Source organism: Osmerus mordax, chromosome 3 (genome assembly GCF_038355195.1).
Source record: "Osmerus mordax isolate fOsmMor3 chromosome 3, fOsmMor3.pri, whole genome shotgun sequence".
In the NCBI taxonomy this organism is placed as follows: Eukaryota; Metazoa; Chordata; class Actinopteri; order Osmeriformes; family Osmeridae; genus Osmerus; species Osmerus mordax.
This window is the reverse complement of record NC_090052.1, coordinates 17,645,321-17,659,675: the sequence shown is the minus strand read 5'-3', so window position 1 is coordinate 17,659,675 and position 14,355 is coordinate 17,645,321. Positions and strand designations below refer to the sequence as shown.

Below are 14,355 nucleotides of genomic sequence, written 5' to 3'. Positions count from 1 at the left end.
TAAAAGTGAGGCTTGTGTTTCATGTCATCGCGTATCCCCGCCTGAAACAGTATCTACCCGACCACAAGCAGGGAGTACGGTTTCAGGAAAGACAATACAAAGTGGAACCTGTTAGGAATGCAGCCGTCAGGAAGACTGGAGCTTGATGATGCTGTCATGTGTATGTGTATATATATATATATATATATATATATATATATATATACACACACACATACATAGGTTCCTACAGGAAGAGGCATTCAGCAAGACATATTGCATTCAGACAAGCAATCAGTCAAGAACAGTGAAATAACAGGCAACCACACAGTCTTATTGAAGAATAAAGCCTTTATTATATCTTCCCACAATTCAAGTTTGTCAGTCTCACCCATCAAAGTGGTGGCTAATTGAGTGAATAAGTGAGAGGTAGAGCAAGTGTTCCATTCTCACTGTGACCAGCATGAGAGGCACCTGACACAGATGGAATGGCTCCAATGAAGAAGGCCGACAAGAAAACATTAAAATCCCAGCAGCTTCTAGTAGCACTGCAATAGCTTTTTTTTCCCTTCTTATTCACACAATCATAAATACTCCTCATTATGGATTCACTGACATTGATAAAAATAAAAAAAGAAAGAAAGACAGACAGAAGCAAACTACAGTGTACACTGGATGTAGGCCATGCAAGTCACATGACGGGGTGGGAGCGGGGGTGGAACTATCAGTCAGGGGCATCGACGCAATTACAGTTCAAAAAAATGTAAACCGGAATTGAAACTGAACTGACACAAACTCTGCAGTCGGTCACAGAGAATGAGGTCTGGCCACAGTCCTCCAGCAACCTGCTCACAGCCACCACAGGATAAGGGGGTCCGAATCTTCCTCCTGGGCTACAGGAAGAACACCGCATAGCCGGAGACAAAAGGGGGGCGGCCGGCGTGGAGCTCTACTGGATGTCCTACGTACAGGCTGAGGATGTCCTCCGCTCGGGGGGGGGGGGAGCTATCTGGGGGAGACGGAGCCGCCGCAGCCTGAAGCAGAGGGCACTGAAACCTGAGAGACGGCAGCCGGCCGGCGGCACATCAATCCAAAAACAGGAGGACAGGATTCAGCTGGCTGGGGGTATGTGGGTGTTTTGCTTTTCACACACTGCATTAAAAACGAGTACTATGTCAACCATGCTGAGCACACCCAGATTGCCACATCACTCCACAGTGCCAAGATACATACACACAAAAAAAAAAAAAGAAAAAAAAAAAGTCCAAAATACTATTTACAACTTAAACACATAAATTATTTCCCTAACATACTGGATGTGTAAGGCATGAGGCTTAGGCCTCCCTGCAAGTGTAAGTGCCTATTGAGAAAGACGATAATGATACAGGGTTTCCCCTGCACTCAGAGAAGTAAGCAGAGCTAAGAAGAAAAAAAAAAAAATGCATGAACAGCAGCCAAAACAGTCCCGAAAAAAACTGCGATAATAATAATAATTCAGAACAACAATCTTCCAAATGGCTCAGAGTGGACTGGGTCAAGCTGTGAGTTTCTATTGTTTACCTCATAACACCAACAGGTAATATGATGACAACAGTCCTATTTACACTATAGCCAGACCCCAACACATCAACTGGAAGTCAGAAAGGGGTGTGTACCTATGGGTGGGGAGGGGGTGTGTGGGGTATTTGAAAGAGGGGGGGAGGCCTGCAGGGGGGGTTCTACGAAAGCCATTCTCAAAGGTTAGATGACGGCATTCCTTGGCCAGAAAAGAAATTGTAAAGATTTCTAGGAACGACTTACAATTTCTGATCTTCCTCGACATCTGACCTTCCCCCAGGTACACAGTGGTTTGTCTAAACCCCCAAACCAACCCCCAGCTAGACTGCTGCAACCCTGTAAGTGAACCACCATCACCTTGGGGCGAGGGGGGAAATTAAGTCTGACTCCCGACATGATATGATGTAAGGCCACTCCCTTGCAATTCAAACCGGTTGAAGATATACAGTATAGAAAAGTGTATTTGCAAATATATCTTTCATTGTACAGAATCATATACATTAATTAACTGATTTTGTTGTTGTTGGTGTAACTCAAGAGTTTTCAAAGGAACAGTTGTTGACAAGAAATGACTTGCCGACAATTTGTCCTCTCAGAAAACTCTTACAGTGAGGAGGAATTCTGCAGAGTTCAGTCAGCCCACACAGTAACAGGAGGGAGAGACGGGCAGCTTGTCGTGGTCCGGTTGCATGGACAATGTGCCCATCACTGGCCCACACCACCTCTGATGAACTGGGCTCAGGTTTTGGGACAAACACCTAGTGTGGTGTATGTGTGTGTGTGTGTGTGTGTGTGTGTGTGTGTGTGTGTGTGTGTGTGCACGCGCATCTGGTGTACAGGAATCTGAAGATGTTGCCGGTCGTTCCAGTGAGTTTTTAAAAAGAGGGTCGTTGTTGTCGTCAAACAGTTGTAGATGTCCCGCCTACCCGGTGGAGTTGTGTGTGTGGGGGAAGGGGGGCGAGGGTCAGTCAGCGAGGATGATCTTGACAAAACTGGCCACGTCTGTCTCTTTGGAGTCATGCAGGGTGAAGAAGGGATGTTGCTGTAGAAATGGTGCAAAGGCAAAGAAACAATCACCACATATGTCAACATATTCGACATCATGGACCAATGACCTCTGGACACGTGTTTGCTAGTGGTCATTGTTAGGTATTTTGTTTAATAGAGGTAGCACAAATGATGAATCATACATGTTCATTAAAATGAAGTAGGATTCTACTATTAATCATTTATGTACTTAGTTTAAATATCTGAAAATGTAAAACCTACCATCAATTCTGTGTAGCCTGGTCTTTCATTAGGTTTCTTTCTTAAGCTGCAAAGAAAAAAGAAGAATATTCAACCCAAAACAAACCAACAGCAAAACCTCACACAGTCCACGCATGTCTACTTTGAATCAACTCTATTGCTCCACGCTGGAGCTCGTTGGCGTCTCCTCTCTGCAGTCAGGGAGTGTAGCGCAATGACCCCTGGTGGCCGGCAGCAGTCATGCCAACAGGGTGGCAGGTCGAGAGAGAGGAGGCTCACCACAGGGAGCTGAAGTCTACAAACTCAGGAGAGAAGCGACCGGCGGGCAGCTGAGGAGATGGCTCATCCACCACCTGTTTGAGCTGCTGGAAAGGTGTGCCCCACGAGTCATAAGGGAACTTCAGGATGGCCAGCTCAATCTGGGGAGAGACGGCAAGGGAGGTACGTGAAGGGAAGGAGTGAGAAAGAGGAGAAAAAATAAATTAAAAAAATGGGAAAGCACAACTGCCACCGTGGTGGTGGTCTTCGTCTCACCATTGTGATCCCGAGACTCCAGATGTCTGACTTGACACTGTAGCCTTTCTGGTTGAGGTCTGGGTTGATTCGCTCAGGCTGAAACACAACGACAAACGGCATCAATGCAGCCGGAAAACAAAACAAAACTAGTCTGGCAACACATCCAAACCCCCAGTGATGGACAGCAGGTAAACAAAACGTGACATTGCTACTATTCAGGTTTAAAATCCATAAAGATGTGCTATATTTGGGTCTCCTCATGGCTATGCTTGCTTGCTCACCGCCATGTAGGGCTTGCAGCCTGCATCCATGGTCTTGGCTACCGAATCTACCAGGTGTCCGCTGATGCCAAAGTCACACATCTTGACCTGGCCCTGTGTGTTGATCAGCACGTTGGAGGGCTTGACGTCTAGACAGGGGATATGTCAGGACGGTTACCACAGGGATTACATTAGCACGAGCTCAGCGGTGAGTTTAGCTTCTGCAGACACAGAGCTTCTGTAGTGGGGGCATGACGTCCCCGGACACGGGCGTCTCCACTAGAACTCACCTCTGTGTATCACAGACAGAATGGTATGCAGATGCTCCAATGCCTTGACAATCTGGGGGGAGAGGAAGAGATATTTACATGGATCCAGATGAAGAGACATTTTTAGCAAAGACCAGTCTGTGAAGACCAGAAGACCAGTCTGTGCTTCCAATATTTACATTTAGTCATTTTTAGCAGACGCTCTTATCCAGAGCGACATACAGTAAGTACAGGGACATTCCCCCGAGGCAAGTAGGGTGAAGTGCCTTGCCCAAGGACACAGCATAATTTTTCACGGCCAGGAATCGAACCGGCAACCTTCTGTTTCATAGCCCGATTCCCTAACCGCTCAGCCATCTGACCCCCGCATATGTGAGGACGAGTGCACGTGTGCCCAAAGTTGAGGAAGCAGCACCCACTCACCGCTACAGTGATCTTGCCCAGAATGTCCTCCGGTATGGTCATGTTTTTCTCGATAACCTGTTTGTAAAACTTGTCCAGAGAAGTGTCCATCAGCTCCATACAGATCCACACGTCACCCTGGCAACACACACGGGAAACACCTCGATCAATGGTGAAATAACTCTCCCACACGCACATGCTGACCTCGGTTTTTAGGACACACTGGGTTTGGTTAAGCAAGGTCATTGGACAGCCAGCTACTGCAATATTTACTTTATATTATTTTGTAAAAATGTTATAGATCATGGGACTTATGATGCCTGAGAATACCGTCTGGTGTACCCGAGTGCGGTCTTAACATAAATGACAACGACGCTAAAATAACGTGACATAGGTCTATGCCAAACGTTATTTATTTTTTTAAGATTTAAGACAAAGGGAAAGATGTGTAGGGCCTTCTTAACACGCCAAATGTTCCCCTACCTCTCTGAAGAGAGCTCCGTAGAAGGTGACAGTGAAGAAGCAGTCCACAGTCCTCATGGAGATGTCCAGGTCCATCAACAGCCTCTTCTGCTCCAAGGTGTTGACTGTGGCACGGATCCTCTATAGAACGAATATCCCCGAAACAAACAAACACATGCACACACACACACGCGTTTCAGATTCAGCCTAACTACACTCCACGCACCATAAGCCACAACAATGAAAGAAATCATTCGGTTTACAGGATCACAAACACAAGAAATGACCCAGTAAATGTAGCCATATATAGGCTACCTATTGCTGATGCACATGCTCAGAACGTGTTGAGGTAAGGGAATGAAACGCAGTTGTTAAAAAACAAACAAATCCATGCCGTCGTGGATCCCAGTCGAGGATGCCACCTGATGTACACACCCACCTTGACAGCCATGATGACACCACTGGGAACATGCCTCATCTTGTCAACCACCCCGTACGCTCCCCTGCCCAGCTCGGCAATCTGCTCCAAGTCATCAGCCTTCACCACAAAGTTCTGGAGAGGGGAAAACAAAGTCACAGCATGCTGTGGATCCACAGCATCTAGAGGCATCTGGAGAATGTGACCCGCCGATAGCTGGCCACCCTCCCCTACCTTTTCTCCTATAGTGACACAGGCTTTGGAGTCCAGATCTCGCGGTGGTCTAAGGAGGGAAGGACAAGGAAAGCACGGATGAAATGCAGACTGAGGGTACTACGGTTTGATACAGTCGGGGTGAGACGGCGGGCCACAAGCCGAGTCTTCCTTACGCTGCTGCTGCGGGTGGAGGCTGCTCAAACACCTCCTTGGAGAGCTTGAGGCCTGGATTCTTCTTCTTCCCTGCGGGAGGACACAGAGAAAGGCAGACCTCAGGCTCCGCGCACAACACAGCGCTCCCGTTTCCCCAAGTCCCCTTTATCTCGACAATCACTCCCGCGATTTTGACGGGTGATATTTCGGGCTTCGTTTGTCGGTTGGCCGTTCTGTCGGATTTGTTATCTAACCCGAGATGGACGGAAACAGCAGCGTGATGAGTCAGATGAGGACACACTGCGGTTGCTGTATGAACACGTCCTACAAGCAACAATTGGGATTTTTCCCAAGCTTTCATGGCCCAGCTTCCCTACCTGCAGGACCTTGGAGGCAGTGACAATCAGACACTTGTGTTTCAGTGGTTAAGCCACAGACATCACAGTCTCTGTAGCATGTATTGTCTTTTGACGGCAATTGAAAATGTAAGAGGACAAGAGACTTTTTTTGACATATTTTGACACCAGGCAGGACCTCGTGTATCCAACAAGAGACGAAACAGAAATGCCAGAACACTCTTCCACACTCAATGCATTTGGTGGCACTGACTGCCAAAGGAAACTTCGGGTATCCAGTTTCCATGTTTCACAAAAGAAGAGAGACGGCACTTGTCTTACTTTACTCAGATTTTCCATGAATGCAATGTATTGGGAAGAGGGGAAAAACTGACACATCATTTGTAGTATTTTCTCTGTGCACGCTAAAACAAAAGGCATCCAAAACTTTCCTATGACCTAATGACAATTAAACAGTCCTTGTTCTGAAAAAATTAGGCGGGCAGTGGAAGCAAAAACAACAATGCACTTTCTTCCAGTCCCTGAGAAATGAAATATTTAAACGGCCTATCCGGGCAGGAAGGTGTTAATGTAGCGCGGTGAAGTAAAAAAAAAAAAAACACATTGTACAACTCCGACCACCACAGCAGGCTCCACTTCAGAGGGAGGATCTAGGACAAGAACTGCCATCTTGGGCCTGATTGCACAGGAGGCCTGGGTGGATGGTGTGCTCTGCTCTGCTTCCCCTCTGAGGAGGGAGTGTGTTGGGGCCACGGGGCAGGTGTGTGCAGCAGCCCCTCTGCGGCCTGCGTGCCTCTCGGTCTGACTTGACACATCCTCTCCCTACAGCTGTCAGACCCTTTGGGGTGCATGATGTCATTAGGTCTCAGCTAGCTTGTCTGTTCCGGACTATACAGAAACCTGAAACCTGTTAACTGCACTCAGCAACAGGGGTAAAACCACATCAAAATCCTTACCCTGAGGAATTCCTTAGTGACCTAGTCGGGTGTCAGTGTTTATTCAACCATAGTTAGAAGTAATATGTCAAGTCCATTATTTAGTATAGACTTGGTTTATACAACTCTTTTAATAATGACACAAATTTAGTGATCCCTCAGTCATGTGGTATGTCACAAGACAGGTGACTCAGAGATATTATTCACCAGGAATACTTTTAGACAGGCCCACTGATAAGGATACCAGTAGAAGTGATAATATGATTCTGTATAAGAATATAGCTGCTGCGTATCCTTGGAAAGGAAAGGATCAAGAGATGAACAGCTGGATTGCAGATCACCAAGAAACACTTAAGCACTTGCTGGTTTACATACTTGCAGTACCATAGTCACTTTAAACGTGTCAACAAAATAACACTGATCAGCAGCAGGCCAAACACACAGCAGTCTAGAATAGTTGATGGCAACAAGTAAAAATGGCAACAAGTTATAGCGTAGAAACAAAACCTTTTTGTTTCAGTAAAACAGAGCTGAAAGCCAAATCCATAGCGTCAGCATGGAACAAGCGCCGTGTAGCATACATCCATAATAGGCAGACTGCTTGCAAACTGAACTGTCAACAAAGAACGTCTGCACGAATAGTCACTGACGGTGCAAGTCAAAACATGTAGCTATGGGTGGGCCAAGGCCTATGGCAGACTGAAACACAACGAGTGCAGTGCAAAGCTGGTGTTCCGGGCCTCTCTCAACAATGTGTTTTCAAGACCATGGTAACGCTAGTATGATTGTGTAATAGCACGCGGTGAACCTGCAATGTAAATTGACATCATCAAGCCCTCTAGCCTATATCTGACGTAGTAGGAGAACCTTGATTTTCCATCAGGTGGGTTCTATTCAACGCTGTCTAATGCTACAACATTACACAACAGAAAGCACGAGATCAACTGTCCACTTTGTCTAGCTATGCAAGTATTAATTTTAATATATGGTAATTGACGTATCGACTTCAAACAAAAAAATAGTAATTAAATTACTAAATAGGCAGACGCAACCTACACGACTTTTAGAATCTAAATTTAGACAGGCCAATCAGAAAGACCCAACATATTCAATGAGTCATGTTTTCCAATGCCAGGGCAGGGGACCGAAAAACTGAGCCAACCTCCGTGTCGTTCCATTGTGTGTGGTTCTAAAATAGGACCCTCTTAGTTCCAAGTCCAAGAGGGGCGACATAAATCAGTAGCAGCTAGGTTAGTTAGCCAACTTCCACACCGGCGCTGTTAGCTGGTAGACAGCTAAATACAGCAGGATGAAGCTGTCTGGCTGCGTACGTCTCATCCACACGAAAGCAGCTAGCTAGAGATAGCATGTTAGCTGGTTAGCAAATGTTTAAGCGCCTAAACACAACTAGGTTATAGTTGGCTAAGTCAGATGCTAACCATACTCATAAAATCTGGCCTGGCTTATACGAGGCTAGCACATACATTCCAAGAGCAATGTCTTCCAGGTACCACAGTGCAACTTCTGCTTACCGCACACCAACTTTGCACTGGGTCATAGGGGTGGCTATATAACTTAGCTAAGCAGGAAACTCATTCGAACCGTGCTTCGACAAAGCCCCACCTCAATGCTGAGCACGAATGCAAGCATGTTGCATATATGTAGCCAATCCACTAGCCATTACGATTCAAAACATGCAAAAGTCTTACCTCCTTTAGAAAGAGACATTTCCCCGTTGCTGATGAGGGGGAGGGGAGGCACAAAGACTTTTGCCTTTTTTACTCCCTCCCTCCCTGCATCCACCCGCTCAGGATCTGCGGTGGTTTGCTGTGCAACCAGCTACGATGAAAGAATCTTAATGCAGTTCTCGTGCTTTTGTACCCTTTCTGCAGGACTTGGAAACTAAAAGCATAAACACCGAATGCACGACTTTATATACGTATTAATAGCGTAGTTTGCTTGAGTAAAACGTTGAACTCGATGTGGCCAAAGTCTGACAGCTGAAGACTCCCTAACGTTCTTGCGTAGTAATGGATTTCCGGTCCTGTGTTGTGGAATTGTGGGATATGTCGTTTCACTCTCATAATTTTTGTTTGTGTAATTTGTATATCATGCTATGGCATACTATTGTATGTGTAATCCTTAAGGTCTAGATATTATTGTCTGTCTTCATAATCGTCTTATTATTTAAATTAATTCATATTACTATTATTAGTAGTAGCATTATTATCCTTATTATTATCGTTGATTTATTATGATTAATGTAGTTTCATGATAGTTCATAGTAAATAATGACAAAAAAATAATTTAATACCAATGTTAATAATTGTTGAACCAACTAGAAATAATCACGCTGAAAATAGATAGTGTACCTGTAACTCTTAAATTAAGGTAAATTGACCAAGAACAGACTTAAGTAAATTATTTATATTTATTCAGAGGAGAAAGAACAAGAAACATAATGTGAGGACTACAAACAAGATGATCACTTAGAGATTAGCTGTCAACACGTTTTACCAAACTGGTTGCCAAGAAAACACTACATTAGAATAGTTGTCTAACTGATTATGGCTGCATTTGGGGGGTTAACAAATGTGTTACATAGATACTACCTACATATCGATATACTACCTTATCTATCTATCTATTGGTGGTTAGTGAATGAATATGACCTCACTTTCTTTTCAGGATTGTGGTAGCACCAGTAAAGTACAAATAATGAAATTAAACTTAGATTAAAATTCAAAGAAAATAAGTAATTCATTTAGCTAAGCATCTTTACAGGTAAAGTTCTATATCCTAACAAAACAATAGTCTTAGCAACACCAGACAATCAAGGTACAATTCATTAGCATTCAGCAGCCTAACAAACAAATACAGTACAGAACTGTACTAGCATGCCAAAAAACACACTGAATTTGAAACTGTTCAGTTACACCTTTTATATTAGCGGTAGGTTTTGGAAGACAAAATGAAATAATGAAAAATATTATGTTGAACTGCCTTATCACATAAACTAATAAACAGAAGTTGTGATATGAGTTAGCCTTTTTGGAACAGTGATCCATGTGTGTGAGATTTTCTCTGGGCTGGGGTTTGGCAGTGGGCTCTCAGCAAGAAAAATGGTGACTGAGGCATGAGGAATGACTCCCTGTCCTCATTTTCTGGCAACGATGAGGCTATGGTAGAGAGGCTTCACCACAATGTGCAGGTAGAGGGAGCTATCAATGAGATACTCTGAGGCCCGGCGCTGCAAGTCGGCATCCGCCAGGAAATCCCCAGCTTCTTCAGTGCTCTGGTGAAAGTTATAGACGTGACGAACAACCACTTTGCTTTGCTGCTTTGCCATGACGATCACTGTCTTCTGGAAGCTCACGCCAGCAAAGTCCGGGCTGGATGTGGCGGGGGTGACGATGATGCGTGGGCGACCTCCGTCTGTGCGTGTGGGTTGCATTGAGCCAATCTCGGAGTAGGAGGATCTAACGCTGAGAGGAAACCAGCGAGGGGAAAACAAGGCATTCCAGGTCACTCTCTTACTAGCATCACTGCCGCTGGGGCCCAGCTGAGTTTGGAAGCTGAAGCTGCGGTCATCTCGCGTGGGGTTGTTGATGACCCAGGGCGAGCCCCAGGACGAGGACAGGTAGTTACGGGGCGTGAAGATACTGCAGTTGACGTCAAAGTACTTGGCCAACTGGATAGGGGAGGCGGAGTGGAATTGGAAGGCCAGGTAGAGTAAGTCCCGTATGGACTCGTAATATTTCAGCATGAGCGGAGACTGCTTCTGCAGGCGGAAGAGGTGCTGCGGAGGGATCATCCCGTAACGCACTGCCCTCAGGGCGCTCTCCACCGTCAGGCCGGCCGGCTGGTTCTGACCAATCCAGGCCTCCAGGGCCTCATAGAGCTCCAGCTCACTCTGCAGAATGAGGTCGGAGCGTTGCAGCAGGGACAAGAGTAGGTCATCGCTGATGGAGCCCCACTCCCCACTCTGCAGCACGGAGGACAGGTTCCAGGAGAGGTACTGCAGACAGCTGTCCCTCAGTGCCATGTCCCCAATTTGCATGGCATACTGGTACCAGCCAACCACGTGGCCTGTGGGGGACTCACTGGACAGATGCTGGTTCATGTACTGTGTCAGACCCTGTTGCAGGCCCAAAACGCGGTACTTGCTAGCAAGCTTATGCAGGGGAATGGCCTGGTCCAGCCTTACAGAGATGTCACCACAGTAGAGGTATCTGAGAACAAAACAAGCGAACGATTAGTCATCTAATTCCAATCCTCTTCAACACAGAGACCTGTGTGTGTATTTCTAAAACATTCATCTGTTGTCGTTTAAAAAACATTCCACTAGATGGGGCCCTTGTTCATGTCAAAGGGCAGGAAAGCTGCGGCAAACAAGTTGTTGTTGTTGTGTCAGAGAGAGCAGTATGTTTTTTGTAATGAATACATGAATTATCCCTCAACATCTCAACAATGAACGTCATCAAGCTTTTTACAAAACAATGCCACTGGATGTAACTTACACTGTTATGTTCTCAAAGAGATTTTCCCTCGTCTATCATTCCCCATCCCATACCGTTAACAGTGTGGCTCGTTTACCTGATGAACTTGTCAAAGACGGCAGCACAGTCGGGGGCCTCCCTCAGCACCAGGGTGCTGCTGTTGCGGCTCAAGAGCAGCTCCTCAAAGATCTCGCTCTGCAGGGACAGCACCAGGGTGTGGGCCTGAATCACCTTCACCTCATCCGTGTTGATGGTCTGCACCCTCAGGGCCACGTCGCTAGCATTTCCCTGGGCCAGCAGGGCCTCCAAACGTTGCACCAGGGTCATTGAGTGGTTTAACACCATGGCACCATTCTCCAGCGCCACCTCCTGCTTCAGAGCAGCTGTGGGGTGTGTGTGTGTGTGTGTGGAGGGGGAATAGGGTGATTAGGGGCAGCAGACAGAGCCTTTCTTCATTTTGTGTTAATTGTTCTGTACTCCAGGACTTGGAGTTTTACAGGATATGGAATTCAACTATCCTGTTCTGTGGATATTTTCATGTATTTCAATGGAACCATAGTTATAGCATGTTTATGTTTACATTTACATTTAGTCATTTAGCAGACGCTCTTATCCAGAGCGACTTACAGTAAGTACAGGGACATTCTCCCTGAGGCAAGTAGGGTGAAGTGCCTTGCCCAAGGACACAACGTCATTTTGCACAGCCGGGGAATCGAACCAGCAACCTTCGGATTACTAGCCCAATTCCCTAACCGCTCAGCCACCTGACTCCCCTTATGTTATTTGTGTGACTGTCCCAAATAAACAAATTACTTGGCCCATTCTAAATATCCAGCCTCTTCACTCTCTTCTGAACTCTATGAGAGGCTACTTTTTTGACCCCTTTTCATTAACACACTGTGTAGTTCAGCAGGCAGTAACCCAACTGCTAATCTTACCAGTTGCGCGGTTACGGTCAGTCTAGTGCACAGAACACAGTAAGCACTAGAGAATGAAATGGTAAGTCAGGGGCATAATTACACTCTAAACTAAAAACACTCTTCTCTGAAACTGAAGAAGAAGAAAACAGATGTAATTCCCTGATTAAGTGCAGATGACACCATTGATTCAGTTATTGATATGACTTGTTTCAGTCAAAAGCTTTTGGGAACAACAAGCCAGGTGGTTGACTCACAAGCCAGTGAGTTTGCAGCAGTCATACAGATGGCTCTTTCTACAGGGTCCTCTTGAGCTTCAGCACAAGTGGCACCCACTGTAAGACGGCATGAAAGACTCAGCCTGACACACTGCTGCTGCTGAATCTTCATCCCTCGCCTTCCACAGCAGCTGCCAGAGCTTGATACTGCGAAGCTTAATGAGACCCAGGTGGAGGACCCCTCCTGGCTCCCTCCCTGGGCAGCCTCCTGGTCCTCCTCGCACCACTGGGATCACACATCTTCACTTCAAAGCAGCCCTTGCTCACATCATTAGACCTCCTCCAACCGGGACCAGCTGAGCTGGTGCCCCACTGACACCCCCACTTTGTTCCATGTTGCACATTTTCCGTCATTCTCAATTCTATGTCATCCAGTAGGAATTTGATTCATGTACCTGTTTTGTAAATGCAGAGCATAATCCTAAGTACAGGGTTTCATTTGAGAATCCAAAAAACTGGATTTCTATTAGTACTGTACTAATGTTATTCCTCATGTCAGACTTTCAGGTCCCTGCATTGAGACAGACAGAGCCCTTGTTTGGTTATAAATAAAGCAACAGGAACTGTCTCATCTACTTAAACTCAGTGAGTTCATTTAATCTCAGAGGGACTGAATACACTCAATAAAACATTCCCCACCCTGTCCTACCACCGCCCACCTCACCCCTCATCTATTTAGAGCTCAGAGGAAGAAAACTTCTGTTCAGGCTAGGTAGCATCGTTGGGTCTGGTTTACTGGAATCTCAGACTGTAGCCTATCCCCTCTCCATGCTAGCAGCACCCATATATCTGATATCTGAGAACAGGCAGGGAGAGCCAAACCAGAAAGGACAGCAGTGCTAAACTCATGCCCAGACACTGCCTTAGGGCTGGCTGGATGAGAGCAACCATCACATGCCGTGCCCTACAGCCTGGGGGAAAAGCAGACCCTGACCCCAAAACAAGTCTTTTCTTCAATACATAATACAAGATAAAAGAAGAGCACATTGAAAGAGATTAGTGATACAAAACAGGACTAGCAGACCAGACCTATTAGATGCCATAAGCCAACCTTACCTCCTCCAACTGTGATAACGCGGAAGCACAACCCCACAAACAGGGTGGTCAGATAGACCCGGGAAGGGATTCCTTCTTTAAGAGTGCGTGCCATATCTGGTCCTATCTATTCCTTCACCCTCCTTCCTTGGTCTGTGGTGTGCTCTGCCTCTCTCAGTTCTTCTCCTTGGGTGCCGTGTCCGTGAGGTCTGTGCGTAGGGTGGGTCGCCCCGTGTGGTGCCCCGGCTCCCTGTCCCGCACTCTTTATGTAGGACGCCGGCCTTTCCCCCAGCGAATCTAGCAGCCTCGCGGACTCCATCGATTGGTGGAATCTGGCAGGGCCGTTGCCATGACGACGGCTTTGATTTTTTTTGAAATTTCTCCCTTTTCGATGTTTGTGTGGCATCGATCAGTGGCACCGGGCCAGATGGGGGTCTCTGTGGAATGTTTTGAGGATGGGCGAGAGAAGGGTGGTTAAGGAAAATATCAAAAACCTATAAGAATCAATGTTTTTTATTTTTGAGTAGCACCATTGATAGACCGGACACAGTTTAGATTAGAAAATATGACAGGACAGAAAGTCCAATCTGTGTCAAATCACAAGATTATTAAGAATGTATTAGTGCACCATTAGAGAGCCACCAATCTAATTATCCCGACCACTACAGGACGTGCTATTATCTGTCATACTGACTCAGTATATTTAACTTAATTTGAAATTGAAATTTGCTGACTGGGCCAAATCACAGATCCACCAACATCACTCAATGTAACACGGAGCTGTGGGAGTTTACAATGCTGCTGAATTATACCCAAATATGCATGATCCAGCGTCACATATGACAGCTGGGTCAC

General features: G+C 46.0%; 2 protein-coding genes across 3 annotated transcripts; both read right to left on the bottom strand.

Moving 5' to 3' along the window:
* Window positions 1–312: 312 nt before the first annotated feature.
* LOC136940782 (dual specificity mitogen-activated protein kinase kinase 6-like) lies at window positions 313–8,757 on the bottom strand. 2 transcript variants are annotated; one of them, XM_067233090.1, is made up of 12 exons: window positions 8,481–8,757; window positions 5,501–5,570; window positions 5,346–5,394; window positions 5,133–5,246; window positions 4,715–4,834; window positions 4,253–4,369; window positions 3,851–3,902; window positions 3,582–3,709; window positions 3,319–3,396; window positions 3,064–3,203; window positions 2,806–2,851; window positions 313–2,578 (listed from the first exon to the last, which is right to left on the bottom strand). In XM_067233090.1, exons 1-12 carry the CDS (start codon window positions 8,497–8,499, stop codon window positions 2,501–2,503), a joined length of 1,011 nt encoding a protein of 336 aa, XP_067089191.1. In that variant the 5' UTR covers window positions 8,500–8,757; the 3' UTR covers window positions 313–2,500. The 2 variants fall into 2 exon arrangements, with proteins under 2 accessions (XP_067089191.1, XP_067089190.1); XM_067233089.1 differs by lacking the exon at window positions 8,481–8,757 and adding an exon at window positions 7,279–7,336.
* Window positions 8,758–9,815: 1,058 nt separating this feature from the next.
* Window positions 9,816–13,726, bottom strand: btbd17b (BTB (POZ) domain containing 17b). Its single transcript, XM_067233651.1, has 3 exons — window positions 13,522–13,726; window positions 11,368–11,653; window positions 9,816–11,003 (listed from the first exon to the last, which is right to left on the bottom strand). Exons 1-3 carry the CDS (start codon window positions 13,613–13,615, stop codon window positions 9,929–9,931), a joined length of 1,455 nt encoding a protein of 484 aa, XP_067089752.1. The 5' UTR covers window positions 13,616–13,726; the 3' UTR covers window positions 9,816–9,928.
* Window positions 13,727–14,355: the final 629 nt, after the last annotated feature.